The following is a 17,212-nucleotide window of genomic DNA, read 5'->3' as shown; positions in this document are numbered from 1 at the left end:
TAAAACTGTTTCAGAATAGTTCAACGGCCAACATAAATACATAAAAAAATATAGATCGCGGCTAATTATTTTTTCACGTAAATACTTCTGTGGTTTCATTATGGAGGGTCTTGGTATGATGGAAAAAAGTTGTTATGCCGCAGCGCCATCTTTCGCAATTCTAGAAAATTCTAGATTTCTCTGGGAAATTTGAGAAAATTCTCCGGTTTTCTAGAAAATTGGTGAAAATTCTCTGGATTCCTAAAAAATTCTATAAAATTTTCCAAGATTGTGAAAAATTTGAAAAAAAATCCGGGTTTCAAGAAAATTCAAGAAAAAAACAAAATAATTTTGAATCCTCTTGAAAATAGAGATATCTAAACATTCTAGAATCCTCTGGAGAATTCTTGAAATTTCGTGAGTTTTAGAAACACAAGGAAGGGTTTTCTATGTCGGAGAAAATTCTAAAAAATTGTAGAAAATTCGTAAATTTTTTTTTCAATTAAAAAAAATCCTTCAGCTTTCTACAAAAATTATAAAAAATTCTCCGGTTTCCTGGAAAATTTGAAAAAAATTCCGGTTTTCACGGAAATTAAAGAAATTTCTCTAGGTTTTTCCAAAATATTCTTGAATCCTCTTGCAAATAAAGACATCTCAAAAAATTCTAGAACCCCCCGGAGAATTCGGAAAAAATTTAGTGAGTTTTAGAAACACACAAGAGAGTGTTTTTTACATAGGAGAAAATTCGTCGTGCAAAAAAAATCATACCGCCAAAATCGTAGTTTCCCGCCAGAAACAGTCGCCCCATGAGAACCCCTAGCCTTCGCAGCGCATCGCTGCATGAGAACCCGCCCGCTCCCGGTGTCCACTCAGTAAATATGGCGGATGCCGAGGTGAGTAAATCACGTGGAATCGTTGAAATTTCAAAATAAAAATCTAATTGACCATCAAATGAATGAAAAATCCTCTCGATCAACAGTTGTCGAGGGCCCTCAGGGATTTACCGAATCGTGTGCAGACGTCTAGCAAAAAGGAGCGTCAGGAAATCATCCAGAATGTCATCAGTGTATTGTCAAACCCAGGTATGTGTACATGAAAAAACTATTTCAAAAATATGGAAGAGAGAATTGCACACGCCGTGTGGAGCCCCAACGATTGTAATCGATTTAAAACTGTTTTTCGGGCCTGAGTCGAGCTGGAGTGTTGGCGGGAGATTTGAAATAATTTTGGTTTCAGGTCTCAATGAGAAGATTGTCAGTGGAATATGCAAGGTTGTATCGATCACTCTTCATCGATACAGGGACACAGCCTCGCAGTCTTATGTCAGAAAGTTGATTGTTGAGTTGCTGAAGCATCAGCCTGATGCCACCATCAAGGGGATGACTGGGGTCATTGTGGAGCAGGCGGGGTGGCATCAGAATGTTGTGCCCACGTGAGTATTTTTGGGTTTTTTCTTTTGGGGATGTTGAGGGTGAAGTGGGGACGAGGGGGTTTTTAGTCCTTTGTGAAGACTGAATTTTATGGATGATAAAAAAAGTCTTGGCATTTTGTCCTGCAATTAATTTTCGGGGAGATGATTACGGTTTTGAAAAGGATGCTTAGTTATTCATTTTTTTTCTCGTGAAGAAGGTCGAATAATATAATTCTGGGAGATAATCTTAATAATAAAAGATTTGGAAGATAATTTCAATATGTGATAATAGCATTTTTTGTTGGGATTTCGTTTCTTTACGAGGAAAAGTCAAATTTTCTCTCAAAATCAATTTTTGGGGGTTTTAGTCTTTTCTGAAGACTGAATTGTCTGGATGATAAAAAAAGTCTTGGCATTTTGTCCTGCAATTAATTTTCGGGGAGATGATTACGGTTTTGAAAAGGATGCTTAGTTATTCATTTTTTTTCTCGTGAAGAAGGTCGAATAATATAATTCTGGGAGATAATCTTAATAATAAAAGATTTGGAAGATAATTTCAATATGTGATAATAGCATTTTTTGTTGGGATTTCGTTTCTTTACGAGGAAAAGTCAAATTTTCTCTCAAAATCAATTTTTGGGGGTTTTAGTCTTTTCTGAAGACTGAATTGTCTGGATGATAAAAAAAGTCTTGGCATTTTGTCCTGCAATTAATTTTCGGGGAGATGATTACGGTTTTGAAAAGGATGCTTAGTTATTCATTTTTTTTCTCGTGAAGAAGGTCGAATAATATAATTCTGGGAGATAATCTTAATAATAAAAGATTTGGAAGATAATTTCAATATGTGATAATAACATTTTTTGTTGGAATTTCGATTCTTTACAAGGAAAAGTCTCAAATTTTCTCTCAAAATCAATTTTTGGGGGTTTTAGTCTTTTCTGAAGACTGAATTGTCTGGATGATAAAAAAAGTCTTGGCATTTTGTCCTGCAATTAATTTTCGGGGAGATGATTACGATTTTGAAGAAAAATTTTAGGATTCAATACACGAAATATTTTTTTACTCCTTTCTAAAGGTTGAATTGTCTAGATGACGAGTGGACATGTTTTATTGGCAATTTAATTCTTTTAAAAAGTGTCATTTTTTGTTATTAATTTTAGAGAAATAATTACAGTTTTGAGGAAGATCTTTCGGAGTCAATTAAAAAAAAATTGTTCTTGTAAGTTGAATTATCTACATATTTAGGCTTTACTTGAAATTTCATTATGTCGAGATTTTCCAACATTTTTAGGCTGAAGGTATTCTTTATGAATGAAATTAGAGAAGTTATTTTATTGTATTTCCTTGAATGCTGAATTATCTCGATAAGAAAATGGTTTAGGAGACAATGTGGAGAGACATTTTTTGTTGAAAAATACCTAACCAAATTATTATTTTAATTATATTAAATAAAATGATTAAATTAAAGGTACAGAAAAAGTAGTTTGAGATTCATTGCTACAATTGTTTGTTCCTGTGTTCAATTAATTTTATGAGAGATGTTTGATTTGAAGAATGAATTTTTTATTGGAAAAAGTTCGGAGAATTTCTATTGAATTTAACTCTTTACAAAAAAAATTCTTTTGACATGGATGATTAAAATCTATAGCTCCTGGTACAATTGAAATGACAGAAGTCTTGTTGATTATATCATAGATCTGATTTTTTTCTTTTTCTCGAATCAATGATGACGCTTAAAAAAACGAAAAAAATACAATTTTTTTCAAAAAATTTAATGCTGCAACAAAAATGCTCTCTTAAATTTCCCCTAAGAGTGATTATTTCCACGATAATTGCAAAAAAAATTGTTTTCGTAGAATAATTTCGATCATTCCTAAATTTCCATTTTTTTCTGGAAAAAAGTGCCACGAAAACTTATTACCCCGTATCTACCGCAATCTATTAAAAAAAAAAACTAAAATAAAATTCATGCGTCAATTCACCTCTTTCCCCACTTCACCCAGGAAACATTTCCAAAAATATTCTTCACCATCAACAACCCCCCAAATTTATCTTCCAGCTGTAATACATCACTGACCGCGTACCAAGCGCTGAAATGGTCCGCCCTAACCCTCTCCGCGCTCTCGAAAACCCCGACGTACGCGACCTCCCCAGACCTCCCGAAACTGCTCGAGTCCCAGGCTCTGCTCTCAGCCGCGTCCCTGGCGTGTGCCCCGCGCCCCCTCCCCCCGAAGATAACGACGCTCCTGACCCACCTCTGGGCCGCCCTAACCCCTCCCCAGTTGGAGACCTACACAGAAACCTTGATCAACCTCCCGCCCTCCCCGGGTCAGATAATCCTCGCGAGTCTCCTTACGAGCCACCTAATAACCTCAAACAACGCGCCGCTAGCGGACACCCTAAAGTCCCCGATAATATCCACTCTGATAAAAACCACGATAAGCAGTAAAACAAAGCCTGACCCTCACCTGCTGACCTCCGCGTCACCCTTCCTCAAGCGGCTGACCTGCGAGGACTTCAAATCCCAAATCCTCCCAGCCCTCCAGAAGGCGATGCTCCGTAACCCGGAGATAATAATCCAATCGGTCGGTCAGATCCTCTCGCACCTCTCGCTGGACCTCTCTCCGTACGCCCTGGACCTCTCAAAATACCTGTTCGCGAACCTCCACTCGAAGGAGGACTCGGTCCGCTCGGAGTCGGTCCGCGCGTGCAAGGAGCTCTCGCTGAAATGCTCGGACGCGAAAACTCTAGAGTCCCTCCTCTCCTCCCTTTTCGCGATTTTCCACGGTTCCGAGGGCAAACTGACCCTCGCGGACCACAAGATATCGGTGCTGGAAGGCGCCGGCAATCTGAGTTACAATTCCGCGAGCGAAAGCGCATCCGAGAGACTCGCGGAATCCGCGATGACCCATTTCATCAAGGTCCTGGACACCGAGGTCCACGAGAAGACCCTCATCCACGCGCTGGAGATGCTCAGTCTCTGGTGCGCGAAATTCACGGCAGAACCCCCAGGAGTCCTCCTTGAGGCCTTCAAGAAGGGCATCAACGCGAAGTCGTCAACACCTGGTACTAGAACCGCGTATTTCAAAGTGTTGTTTCATATTCCAATCGTCGCGACATCTTCAACGATAACTCCGATACTATCGCAAGCGATCACGCGAGCTGTTCAACAGTCTGCGCAACCGTCCGCGGTTACCGAAGGTCTGATTGCGTCGCACCTTCTGTTGAAGCTTGTCATCGCGGGACAAGTGGAGAATGATAAACAAAGCGTCCTCTGGTCGTCGATCGACGACCAGATCTTCTTCTCGGATAAGTACCTAGCGTCCCTCAGCGACGAGGAAACCGTCCACCATTTGATGCAGTTCTGCACACTTCTGATATCCGAGTACTCAGACAAATTAAATGAAAAGTCCCTCAACGCGGTGCATCGGGCCGTCATCATCTGTCTCGTCTCCCCGAGCTCGGCGACGCGCAAGAAATGCGCGCCGTTGATGACCGGTCTTTTTACGGGTTTGAGCACCTACGAGCCGGGGCTCAAGAGCCTCATCAAGGAGTTTAACAGATACGCGAGCCTCGAGAAAGAGTGCAAAGAGGACTCTGGAACCAACGAGGCTAACGGACGAGCCCTCGCCGACGGGCTTCTCGCGATCTGTTCGGCTACATTCCTCCACGAGTCTTCAGCCCTTGAACTCGTTGGAGACGCCCTCATCCCCGCGCACCACCCGATAATCCTTAAATCAGTGCCGAATCTGTGGACGAAGATCTGTAAACACCAGAAGCTGACGCCAGAAGGCTTCTTCAACAGCTACGGGAACGAGATCCAAAAGAACTTCATCGAGAACTATAAACCAACGCCATCTTACGAGAATTCCCTGTCAACTATAGTCCAACATTCCGAGAAGATTGTCCCCGCATTGGTGAAGCGAGTGACTGAAGACCTCAACGACCTCGAGATCACCAAAGTCACCAAGGACGAGTACTTTACGTATCTGACCCCCGAGGGTGAGCTCTATGACAAGTCCGTTCTCCCCGGAACCGACGACAATGACATCCTGAACTCGATGAATATGAAACGCGAGTCCAAAGTCTATTCCTTCAAGGAACAGCAAGAGGAGCTGCAGCTTCGTCGAGAGTTGTATGAGAAGCGTAAGCGGGAAGGAAAGATAAAGGAGCAAAAACTTACCCCGAAGCAGGAAGAAGTGATCAAGGCTCAGGTGGCTCGTGAGAACGCTATCAGAAGACGGTTGAAGGACCTCAACGACAAGATCACGACCGCTGTGTCGATGGTGACGGCTGGAGTAACTGGAAACTCCTTCGCGATGTGTCTATACTTTCGGGATCTTCTGCCAAGTGTCCTGAGAAATCTAGACAGTCCGCTGGCAGCTCCAGTAATCACCAAACTGTATCTCGACCTGAGTAGGACTCTCCAGGTGGACGATCAGGGTTTGATAATCCTCGTTGGACATGTGACGTTGAGGCAACTGACGCCTCAATGCGACCTGGACCCCGCGTGGGAGGAGGAGGAGCTGGAGAAAGCGATCAAGAGGACGCTGAACTATCTCCACAGCATCACCGTGAAGGACAAGCGGCTTCTCAACGCCCCGGCCTTCTGCTACGTCTTCTCCTTCATCTCCAGGACTCTCACCACCTGGCAGGACGAGGGGATAATCACCCAGGGGCTCCAGATCATCCAGGAACATGCGAAACAACGAGCTGATTCCGATGACGGAAAAGATCCGCGGCATCCGCGATTGCTTCCTAGACGACAGATGCTGGATCTCCTGATCGAACTGATGAGTAACACCTCGGGACGGGTGCAGTCCCACGCGGTGGCGACTTTCCTCGATGTGGCGCACTCTGGTAGTGGAGAGGTTGGGGAGAATGGGAAGCAGACGGCCCTTGCACAGCCCAACGAGATCGATTCTCTCATCAATGCTCTGGAAAATCCAGCGGCATCTGTCCGCGATGCGGCTTTGCGTGCTCTCATGATAGTCAAAAAGAGCTTTCCTACGGAAATGTCCAATTACGATCAACTTTTGAGGCTCACACGTCGTTTATGGATCTCCAAGTTCGACGTTTCTGACGAGAACAAGGTTCTCGCGAATGACATCTGGGAGATCGTGGGCTTTTCCTCATCGAATGGTGAGATACTTTGTGAAGAACTGATTCAGGATGTCGCGCATCCTGTTGAACCCATCCAACAAGCAGTGGCTCATGCCCTGGCTAACCTCCTGGAGTCGAATCCTCACCTCCTCCCGAGTATCCTCGAGAGTCTTCTGAAGTTGTACCAAGAGAAACTCGCGATGATTCCCCCTAAGTTGAACGACTTTGGTCGAGTGGTTGAGCAGCCCGTGGACATCTGGGGGCCCAGGAGAGGTGTGGCATTAGCTCTAGCTCAACTAGCTCCATTACTAACCCCCGAGACCATCAACCCACTTATCCAATTCTTCGTGTCCACGGGCTTGGGAGACAGGAACCCGTCAGTCCGCCAGGAGATGCTGACAGCAGCACTGGCAGCTGTAGATCTCCATGGAAAAGCAAACATAACTTCGCTTCTCCCAGTCTTCGAAGACTTCATGGACAAAGCCCCGAAGATCGGCAGCTTCGACTCCATAAAACAGTCAGTCGTCATTCTCATGGGTTCTCTAGCCCGTCATCTCGACAAAGACGACACGAGGATCAAGCCGATCGTCATGCGTCTCATATCAGCCCTGGCCACCCCGTCCCAACAAGTCCAGGAAGCCGTCGCCAATTGCCTCCCGTACCTGGTCCCCTCTATCAAGGACGAGGCTCCCAAAATCGTCGACAAGCTCATGGATCAGCTCCTCAAGTCCGACAAATACGGAGAGAGGAAGGGCGCGGCTTATGGGCTCGCGGGCATCATCAAGGGAATGGGAATCCTCGCCCTGAAGCAGCTCGACATTATGACGACGCTGACCAATGCCATCCAAGACAAGAAGAACTACAGACATCGAGAGGGCGCCCTGTTCGCCTTCGAGATGCTCTGCACAATGCTGGGGAGGCTGTTCGAGCCGTACATAGTCCACGTCCTCCCACACCTGCTCCTATGCTTCGGTGACTCCTCGCAGTACGTTAGAGCCGCCACTGATGACACCGCAAGAGTCGTCATGTCAAAATTGTCCGCTCACGGCGTAAAACTAGTGCTGCCATCTCTGCTTGCTGCCTTGGAAGAAGACTCCTGGAGGACAAAAACGGGCTCCGTCGAGCTGCTCGGGGCAATGGCGTACTGCGCACCCAAACAGCTTAGCAGTTGTCTCCCCAGCATCGTTCCCAAGTTGATCGAGGTCCTGTCAGACTCACATACAAAGGTTCAGGAGGCCGGGGCTGAAGCCCTCAAGGTCATCGGGTCTGTAATCAGGAATCCGGAGATCCAGGCGATCGTTCCGGTGTTGTTGAAGGCCCTTCAGGATCCCTCTCGCAAAACTGCCACGTGTCTTCAGACCCTTCTTGACACCCAGTTCGTTCATTTCATCGACGCACCGTCACTCGCGTTGATCATGCCCGTGGTCCAGCGCGCGTTCATGGACAGATCCACCGAGACAAGAAAAATGGCGGCACAGATCATTGGAAACATGTATTCGTTGACGGATCAGAAGGATCTGACGCCTTACCTACCGACCATCATCCCGGGATTGAAGATGAGTCTTTTGGATCCTGTACCGGAAGTTAGAAGTGTCTCCGCGAGGGCGCTGGGAGCGATGGTCAGAGGAATGGGTGAGAGCAGCTTTGAGGATCTTCTCCCATGGTTGATGCAGACCTTGACCTCTGAGACGAGCTCGGTAGATAGATCCGGTGCGGCGCAAGGATTATCAGAAGTCGTGAGGGGGCTTGGGGTCGAGAAGCTGCACAAGCTGATGCCTGAGATCATCAGCACAGCTGAGAGAACGGATATCGCGCCGCACGTCAAGGACGGCTACATCATGATGTTCATCTACATGCCGAGTGCGTTCACTTCAGAGTTCACCCCATACATCGGGCAGATCATCAATCCGATCTTGAAGGCGTTGGCTGATGAGAATGAATACGTCAGGGAAACGGCACTGAGGGCGGGCCAGAGGATCGTCACCTTGTACGCGGACTCAGCGATCATGTTGCTGTTACCGGAACTGGAGAAGGGATTGTTCGACGACAACTGGAGGATTCGGTATTCTTCAGTACAGCTGCTGGGGGATCTGCTGTACAGGATCTCCGGAGTGTCCGGAAAAATGTCAACAGAGACGGCTAGTGAGGACGACAACTTTGGAACTGAGCAGTCACATCTGGCGATCATCAAGGCCCTGGGTGCTGAGCGGAGGAACAGAGTTCTGGCTGGTCTCTACATGGGACGATCAGACGTCGCTCTGATGGTGAGACAAGCTGCCCTTCACGTCTGGAAGGTCGTTGTCACGAACACCCCGAGAACTCTCCGAGAAATCCTCCCGACGCTGTTCAGTCTGCTGCTAGGCTGTCTCGCGTCGACGAGCTACGACAAGCGACAGGTGGCGGCAAGGACCCTTGGAGACCTAGTGAGGAAACTCGGTGAGAGGGTTCTCCCCGAGATCATTCCCATCCTTGAACGCGGACTCCAGAGTGACCAAGCCGATCAGCGCCAGGGTGTCTGCATCGGCTTATCCGAGATAATGGCTAGCACAAGCAAGGACATGGTCCTCACCTTCGTCAACAGCCTAGTGCCAACCGTCCGAAAAGCCCTCTGTGATCCGTTACCCGAAGTCAGACAAGCCGCTGCCAAAACCTTCGACAGCCTTCATTCCACTGTTGGTGTACGCGCTCTAGATGACATTCTACCAACCATGTTGCAGCAGTTGAACTCCAAGGACCCAGCTGTTGCGGAGAACACATTAGATGGACTCAGACAAGTAATGGCGATCAAATCGCGTGTCGTCCTTCCGTACCTCGTGCCCCAGTTGACCTCTCCTCCAGTCAATACGAAAGCCCTCTCTATCCTCGCTAGCGTGGCCGGCGAGGCCCTCACCCGCTTCCTCCACAAGATCCTCCCAGCCCTGCTCACGGCCCTCTCGACCTCCCAGGGGACTCCTTCGGAGCTCCAGGAGCTGGAATACTGTCAAACAGTGGTTCTCTCCATCACCGATGAGGTTGGTGTCCGCACGGTGATGGATCAGCTGATGGAGGCAACGAAATCCGAGGATGTGTCTCGTCGTCGGGGCGCTGCGACCCTCCTCTGCGCCTTCTGCAGGGACTCCCGCGCGGATTACTCGCAATATGTTCCTCAGCTACTCAGGGGTCTCATCCATCTGTTCACGGACGACGACAAAGAGGTCCTGCAGAAGAGTTGGGAGGCGTTGTCAGCCGTCACCAAGACCCTGGAGTCAGAACAACAGATAGCGCATCTGGGGGACATCCGGCAAGCGGTCCGCTTTGCGGTTTCTGATCTCAAAGGTCAGGAACTGCTCCCAGGGTTCTGTTTGCCTAAAGGCATCACGCCGATTCTTCCCATCTTCAGGGAGGCGATCTTGAACGGATTGCCAGAGGCGAAAGAAGCGGCAGCTCAAGGGCTTGGGGAGGTCATAAAGCTAACTAGTGCGACTGCCCTTCAACCCTCGGTCGTTCACATCACGGGACCGTTGATCAGGATCTTGGGGGACAGGTTCAACTGGTCGGTCAAGGCAGCTGTTCTCGAGACCCTCGCGATATTACTCGGAAAGGTTGGGGTTATGCTGAAGCAGTTCCTTCCGCAGCTCCAGACGACGTTTCTGAAGGCGTTGAATGATAATAATAGGCAGGTTAGGTTGAAGGCTGCATTTGCGTTGAGCAATCTGATTATAATTCACACGAGGGTGGATCCGTTGTTCGCGGAATTGCATACGGGGATCAAGGGGGCTGATGATCCCGGGGTTAGGGAGACTATGCTGCAGGCGTTGAGGGGAGTTCTGACACCGGCTGGGGATAAGATGACGGAGACCATGAGGAAACAGGTGTTTGTGACGCTCAGTGGAATGCTCGGGCATCCGGAGGACACCACCAGGAGTGCTGTTGCTGGGTGCTATGGAGCTCTCATCAGGTGAGATTCTTGGCCGGGGAAATTTGGGGTTGACAACTACTTAACGGTCTATTCGTCTCCCATTAGAGGAACAAGCTTTCGAAGGTTGAAATGGGTTGAAAAGGGGGGTGGGTTATATAGTTGACAAGCTGGAAGGTTAAAATTTTGTGTTTGACCGGCTTCAAGGTCAAAGTTTTATATTACACTTTTTCGGAGGGGTAAAAGTGATTGGACTTTCATTGCAAGTGGAAGTTGTTCGAAATGTTGAAATACTATATTTGACCTTCTTTAAGGTCAACAAGGTGCCAGAATTATACTTTAACCTTTTTGAGGTTTAGAATCACACTCTGGAGTGTAAAAATCATATATTGCAAATTAAAATCATACAGGGATCAGTTGTCAATTGAACAAAATCGTAGATTTAATTCTCTTAAAGGTCAATGAAGGTCAACTGCCCTCGTTTGACCTTTTCGTGGTCGACATCATCCATTTCAACTTTTGAATGTAAAAATCATTCATTTCACATTTTTGAGAGTTACAATCATACATTTGACCTTTCCGGGGGCTAAAATCGTTTGTTTGACCTTTTTCAATGGTAAAATGAGTAAATTGACCTTTTCGACCTCGAAAATTATCCATTTTATTTTTTTATGGGTTAAAATTGTCCACCTGACCTTTTTAAGGTTTAAAATTATTCATTTGACCTTTTCAATGACCAAATCATTCATTTCACCTTTTTAAGGGCCAACATCATACATTTAACCTTTTAAGGGTCAAAATAGTTCATCTGACCTTTTCGACGTTTAAAACCATTCAATTGACCTTTTTGGGGGCAAAAATCATTCATCTGACCTATTCGACGTCCAAAACCATTCATTGAACCTTTTAAGGGGCGAAATCATTCATTTGACCTTTTCAAGGAAAAAAATTCCCAATTCTCAAGTATTTTTTCTCCTGAATTTCAAGGTGGTTGAGCCCCGAACAATTGAATTCAGCATTTAACGACAATCTACTATCAACCGACGTCAATTGCGATTGGACCTTGAGACACGGCAGGACAGCTGCCCTCTTCGTGGCCCTCAAAGAGGCGCCGCAGGTAGTTTACACACCCAAGGATCAGGAGAGGGTCTGCAAATTGATACTGGGGTGTCTTGCTGCTGACAAGGTCCAGATCGTGATGAATGGAATACGCGCCTGCGGCTATCTCTTTCAGCATCTCATGCTCCAGGGCGAGAGCATTCCCCAGGGGGTCCTCGGGCCCTTCGTCAGGTGTATGAATAATAATAGCAATGAGGTCAAACAGCTCATGGCTAGGGTATGCATTCATCTCGCCAGAAATGTTCCCAGTGACAAAATGTCGTTGGAACTCATGAAGGCTATTCTACCCATGTTGGTCAATGGAACCAAGGAGAAGAATGGCTATGTCAAGGCTAATAGCGAATTAGCACTCATCGCTGTACTGAGGCTTAAGCAAGGGGAAGAGGATCATCAGGTGATTAATTAACGTTAATTAATATTAATTAATTAAGTTTTTTTAGAAAAAAGTGGGGTTTTGGGGGGAGGAGTATGGGAGTGGTGTCATTGGATAGCGCGAAAAATTTCTGATGGAATTGAAAAAAAATGTGACCCATTTTACCCCGTCAATTTGAAAGTTATGGACGAAATTAGTTTTGGATGTCGAGAATGAAAATTTGATGTCACTTGTAAACTTTTGGGGTAAAATAGACATTTTTTTTAATTCAATCGTCAATTTCAGCAAAATTTTCAATGAGACAGATTAACTTTCTCTATCTCCCCCTCTCCTTAAATTTTCAAAAACTATAAATAAAAATTTTGAGACTAGGAAATCTGTATTTTTAGTTTTTTATTTTTATTTTTAGTTTCCTTAAATCTTTAAAAGTGCAAAAATTAATAAAATTACGAAAATTGATTTTAGAAAATTAATTAATTTGTATATTTACAGCGTTACACAGCCCTTCTGGACGCTGGTGCACGTGAATCCCTGGCAGATGTTGTCAGCAAAGTTCTCCGCAAAGTTTTATCCCAACCCGAGGGAAAGATCGAGGAATTGGATGATACATTACTCACCTGAGAGATAATAACAAACTCGAGGCTCAAGAGACCGAAAAAATCACGTTTAAAATATAACGACAATGCAATTAATGAAAAACTTATGAAATTGATAATTCCGATGGAATTGCTCAATTATCCAATTATCAAAGATGTTCGTAATAAATTTAATCCAAAGAGAGTCATAAAGAGAATTAATATTTATTGTTCACACTTTTCCATTAATTATTTAATCAATTGTCTAGGTAATTATTTAATTAATGAGGGTAGAAGATTGTTTTGGAGATTTACAAAGTGGAAAGACGAATCAGTTTTTAATTTTTCTTTATTTTCGTTAAATTTTTGAAATTCGTTGCAATAACTGATTAAATTAATTTATTGGATTAATTCGGTGATTAATTTGTTGATTTGTTCAGCTGATTTTGATGTTAATAGCTCAATTCTTCTATTTGTTCATTGATTAATTGAATAATTAAGGGTTTTGTATTTTTATAAAACACTTTTTTAATTTTGTAAATTGAAAAATTAATGGAAAAGTCGGTGAATAATTGACTTTTGAGGATAATTGGCGGTGGAGCCTCGGGGGTTATTAACAGTCGTTCTCATTGATATTCAACATTTTTTTAAACATTTGTAAAACGGTCCTACGTCACTGTAATCATGTGTAACTGAATAATTGTGAATTAGTTGAGGTATTAATGAGAGATAAAACCATTTGTTATACTTTTGTGAGAGTGGGGGACTGATTGAGAGTCATATTATACATAATAGGGTAATGTCGAATATTGTTGTTGATTATTTTTTCCTTTCCCATCATAATTCCCGCTATTTTAAGATTTTTGAACAATTTTTTTATTCCAATAAAACAGTTTTTTTCATTAAGAATTTGATTTTTGAGGTATTTGGGGGGGATTGTGGACATGGGTGGGGGCAAAAACTACCTCAGTGGGTGGTCACGGCAATTTGGAATGTAATTGAAAAATAAAATCGCCCATTTTGCCCCGCTAATTTACAAGTTATCCAAAAAAGGGGATTTATAGCTAAAAAAAAAAATTTGAGTTTTTGAAAGAACTATTGGGGCAAAATGTGTTTATTTTTTTTAGATTCCATCGGAAATTTTCTCGATTTTCCGATAAAATTTTATTCATTCACATCGATTCAGTAGTTTTCGAGATAATTTGATTTCTTTTACAGAAAATTTTAGTTTATTTTGATTCAAACTAATTTTTTGGCTATTTAATTAATTTTTTCATGAATAAGTTCATGGGCTGGAGTTGAAAATGATCCCAGGGGGATCACGGAAAAAAATCCCATTTTGCCCCGTTAATTTATAAGACATTAAAAAAACACGTTTTGAAATTAAAAAACGAAAATTTGATTTTTTGGAAGAACTACTGGGAAAAAATGAGTTCATTTCTTTTCATTTCATCGAAAATTTTTCGGATTTTCGAATAAAACTTCATTCGAAAATAATCTGAAATAATCATATTTTTGTTCTAGCAATCCAATTGAATTTTCCTCCAAATTTTTTCCAACGCTCCCTCCATTTTCCTTTAAAAATACTTGAATAACAAAAATTTCCTTTCTCTTCCCTGCCCCGGAGAATAAAAAAACATAAATAAAAGATAAACTCAACCGATGTCTCCCATATTGTTCAAATACACAAGTAAAATACTTCGAGAGCATTCGAAAAATCCAAATGTCAGTGGCTCCTAAACATTTATAAAATAAACAGAGATAAGGGTTTTCTCGTGATTGTGGTCGTCTCGAGGGCGTCCTGACACCAGCTGACATGTGCAGAAGCACCAAACAAGTCCAAATGCCTGGCTCCGACAAATAAACGAAACGGTAAATGGTGTGTCCCGAGGGTGCCCCCAAGGGCCACTTAAGGTCCCCACCCCCCTCCCCTCCCGCCCCAAGCACTCGAGAATTTTAGAAGAAATACGAAAAACAGGGAATTAACCCCCTGTGAGCCCATTGAAATCCCATTGTCGATGGGATTATGGTATCGCTTACAGTTAATCCGTGAGGCGGTGAGACCCAAAGGGGCCCGATAATGCCCATTTGCGGTGGAGTACCGCAGGGGTAAAACACAGGAGGTAATTAAATTTTTCAAAGCCCCGTGATTTTTCCGTGCGCAAACATCTTAGCCCTCGTTATCGATATTTTGTGGGTGGGTTAATCCCTGGAAACTTTTGTGCACTAGCCAGGTTGCATGAGATCAATATGTCTTCATTTTGCATTTTCGGAATGGAAGGCTTTACTTGTATTTGAGCGATTTTTCGATTTTCTAATTTTGATGGCAAATGGTCTAGAGTGTTATGAAACGTGAAGAAATGATGTTTTTAGGGTCATGTCTGTGTGGATGTGTGACAACTTGGGTTTTTGGTGATCAATTTTTAGAAAATTTAACGTTAATACGGCGAAATTTGTCGATAAAAATCTGAAATTTTGGCTCATGGTAGCTGTGATTAAGCTTCATTTTGGTGCGCAGTTTCAGCCCGATCGATCCAGTAGTTCCTGAGATATAACAACTTCTTTAAATTTCGTTTTTCCTCAATATCTCAAAATCTTCTGCACCCATTTCATTTTTTTTTATTTCAAAATACTCGTCTCGATGACCTCCATCTAGATCAATCAAAATATATATACCCGTTCGGACAAAATTTGAAGATATTGCCGTTTTTCCGTTTTTTCATGAAAAATCTTGTTTACACGATAACTTAATAAAAAATGGAGAGAGTGAGTTGAAATTTTGTACGCTTCTAGCTTTTATAACATAAAAGGTTGGTATTGTGGATGGGCGCAATCGGCCGAGCGGTTCTCGAGATATTCAACCTCTTGTGTAAATATATTTCTTCAAATATCTCATGAACTACTGCACGGCTTTCAATTTTTTTTTCAAAATACTTGTCCCGGTGGCCACTATCAAGATCAATCAAAATATGTATCCCCATCAATGCAAAGATTCAGAGATATTCCCGTTTTTTCGTTTTAAAAATTTTTTCATTTTTCTACGCACGACATTTTGAGAAAAAATGAAAATAGCAGGTTGAAATTTGGTGTGATTATAGCTCTTACAATATTGAAGATTCGTATTTTGAACAGGCGCAATCGGCCGAGCAGTTTCGGAGATATTTAACCTTTTGTATAAATCTACTTCATTAAAAGGTTTAATATCTTTCTGTAGACACCCTGTAGCATGTGGTTACGGTTGTATGCCTGTCACAAGGACAGGGAATTGCTACGGATCCATTCGGAAGCTTACTGCCAATGGAATTGGTAGAAATGAAAAAAAAAAGAAAAGGAATAATATCGCAAAAAGTAGGGGATACGATGCGCACACTCATGTGTACATGGAGGGGTGAACAATGATTATTGAGAAGTCATCGAGACATTCAGTGGAGAAATGTAGGAAATTTCATAACAAATGAAATGGTTTTCAACTCATATTTACGAGACGTTCTCAGGAGGTGGACGACTTTCCAAGGGATTTATCGAGGCAATGAGTAGGCTTAGAAGAAAATGTCATGAGAGTTTTTTGCGCGGAATTTTAAGGGCTACAGAACATATTATCTGACATTTTTTCCTAAAACCACTCGTTATCGAGATAATTTCATTTTTTAAGGGTGAAAAAATGGGAGAATTTGAATTTATATTCAAATTCCTTTTAAATACGAAACTATTTCGAGGGGAAGTGTTTGTGATTTCCTGATCTCCAAAAAAGGTGTCTTGACCTGTTTCATTGTAGAACCTCTCCTTAACGAGGTAATTACGAAACCATCGAGAATTCCATTACGTTTCACTGCAGAATTGAACGTTTTCAGTTGAATTTCACTGAAGACTTCAGGTAAATGTTTTATTTTTATTATTATTTCATTTCTTCTTATTTCATAAACCTAAACCTGATCGTTTCCTAATATTAATAACATTATTTATCGATATTATTTATTATTTATTAATTCAAAAAGACTCAATTCGTCCGAACATAATATTTCATAAAATTTTTCTTCTAATTTCAAAAATTAAAATTTTCCAATTTTCCTTTTTTCAAGAATGACATAGGGAGGGCGGGTGTTAGTTAATGCCATTGGATAGCCGGGGAAATTTCCGATTCCAACCCCTTGTCATGAGCCCATTTTGCCCCATAACTTGACAACCTACAATTAAAGAAAGCCGGGGAGAAAAAAAAATGAGAAAATTACAGAGATTGCAACCGGAAATGCCTATTCCCAGTTCCCCGAGGGTTTCATCTCTCTAATTCCACCAATGAGGGAATGTGGGTGGTGCCAGTGCCTCCGCCAATCCCCACGGGGTATTTTAAACAACCGGGGAAGGATCCTTGCGGCTTCCGACGACTTTGAACTCATTGAGAGCACCGACATCGGCCACTAGTAGCTCATCCTCATTTTTACATTTTTTTTTCGGGTTTCGGTTCAGTTCGGGGTTGACTGGCGACAGTCGAGTGTCGAGGACCACGTGAATTTTTCCGGGGAATTTTTCCGCGTAAAAAATTTACGATTCTTTAATTTGATGAAGACGTCTTGGTTTTTTGATTGGGGAAGATTGATGGAAACAGTGAAGTGACTTTTCCGGGGGGTTTTCCGAGGAAAATCAACCATTTTCCGAATTTTCCGTGGACGGGATTTTGTTGGAGAAACAAAAACACAAGAGTGAAGTGAAGTTTTTAATGGGAACATCATAATTTTTCCGAGGGAAATTTTTGTTGTGAG

The 17,212-nt window shown here is 43.0% G+C and overlaps 1 protein-coding gene across 1 annotated transcript; it reads left to right on the top strand.

The window, feature by feature from the left end:
* Positions 1-857: 857 nt before the first annotated feature.
* Positions 858-13,262, top strand: LOC107039800 (eIF-2-alpha kinase activator GCN1). Its single transcript, XM_015259611.1, has 6 exons — positions 858-872; positions 959-1,061; positions 1,216-1,411; positions 3,450-10,430; positions 11,376-11,901; positions 12,373-13,262. The coding sequence occupies exons 1-6, from the start codon at positions 858-860 to the stop codon at positions 12,499-12,501; spliced, it is 7,950 nt and encodes a 2,649-aa protein (XP_015115097.1). The 3' UTR covers positions 12,502-13,262.
* Positions 13,263-17,212: the final 3,950 nt, after the last annotated feature.

Source organism: Diachasma alloeum, unplaced genomic scaffold, assembly GCF_001412515.2.
Source record: "Diachasma alloeum isolate Michigan unplaced genomic scaffold, Dall2.0 Dall_scaffold_00307, whole genome shotgun sequence".
In the NCBI taxonomy this organism is placed as follows: domain Eukaryota; kingdom Metazoa; phylum Arthropoda; class Insecta; order Hymenoptera; family Braconidae; genus Diachasma; species Diachasma alloeum.
Note: the sequence above shows the minus strand (reverse complement) of the source record. Positions and strands in the feature narration are given on the sequence as shown.

Excerpts from the sequence above, each read along its gene's own strand:
- LOC107039800 (XM_015259611.1), top strand. Across the intron at positions 1,062-1,215 it reads CAGTGTATTGTCAAACCCAG|GTCTCAATGAGAAGATTGTC; the intron begins GTATGTGTACAT and ends TTTTGGTTTCAG. Across the intron at positions 11,902-12,372 it reads AAGGGGAAGAGGATCATCAG|CGTTACACAGCCCTTCTGGA; the intron begins GTGATTAATTAA and ends GTATATTTACAG.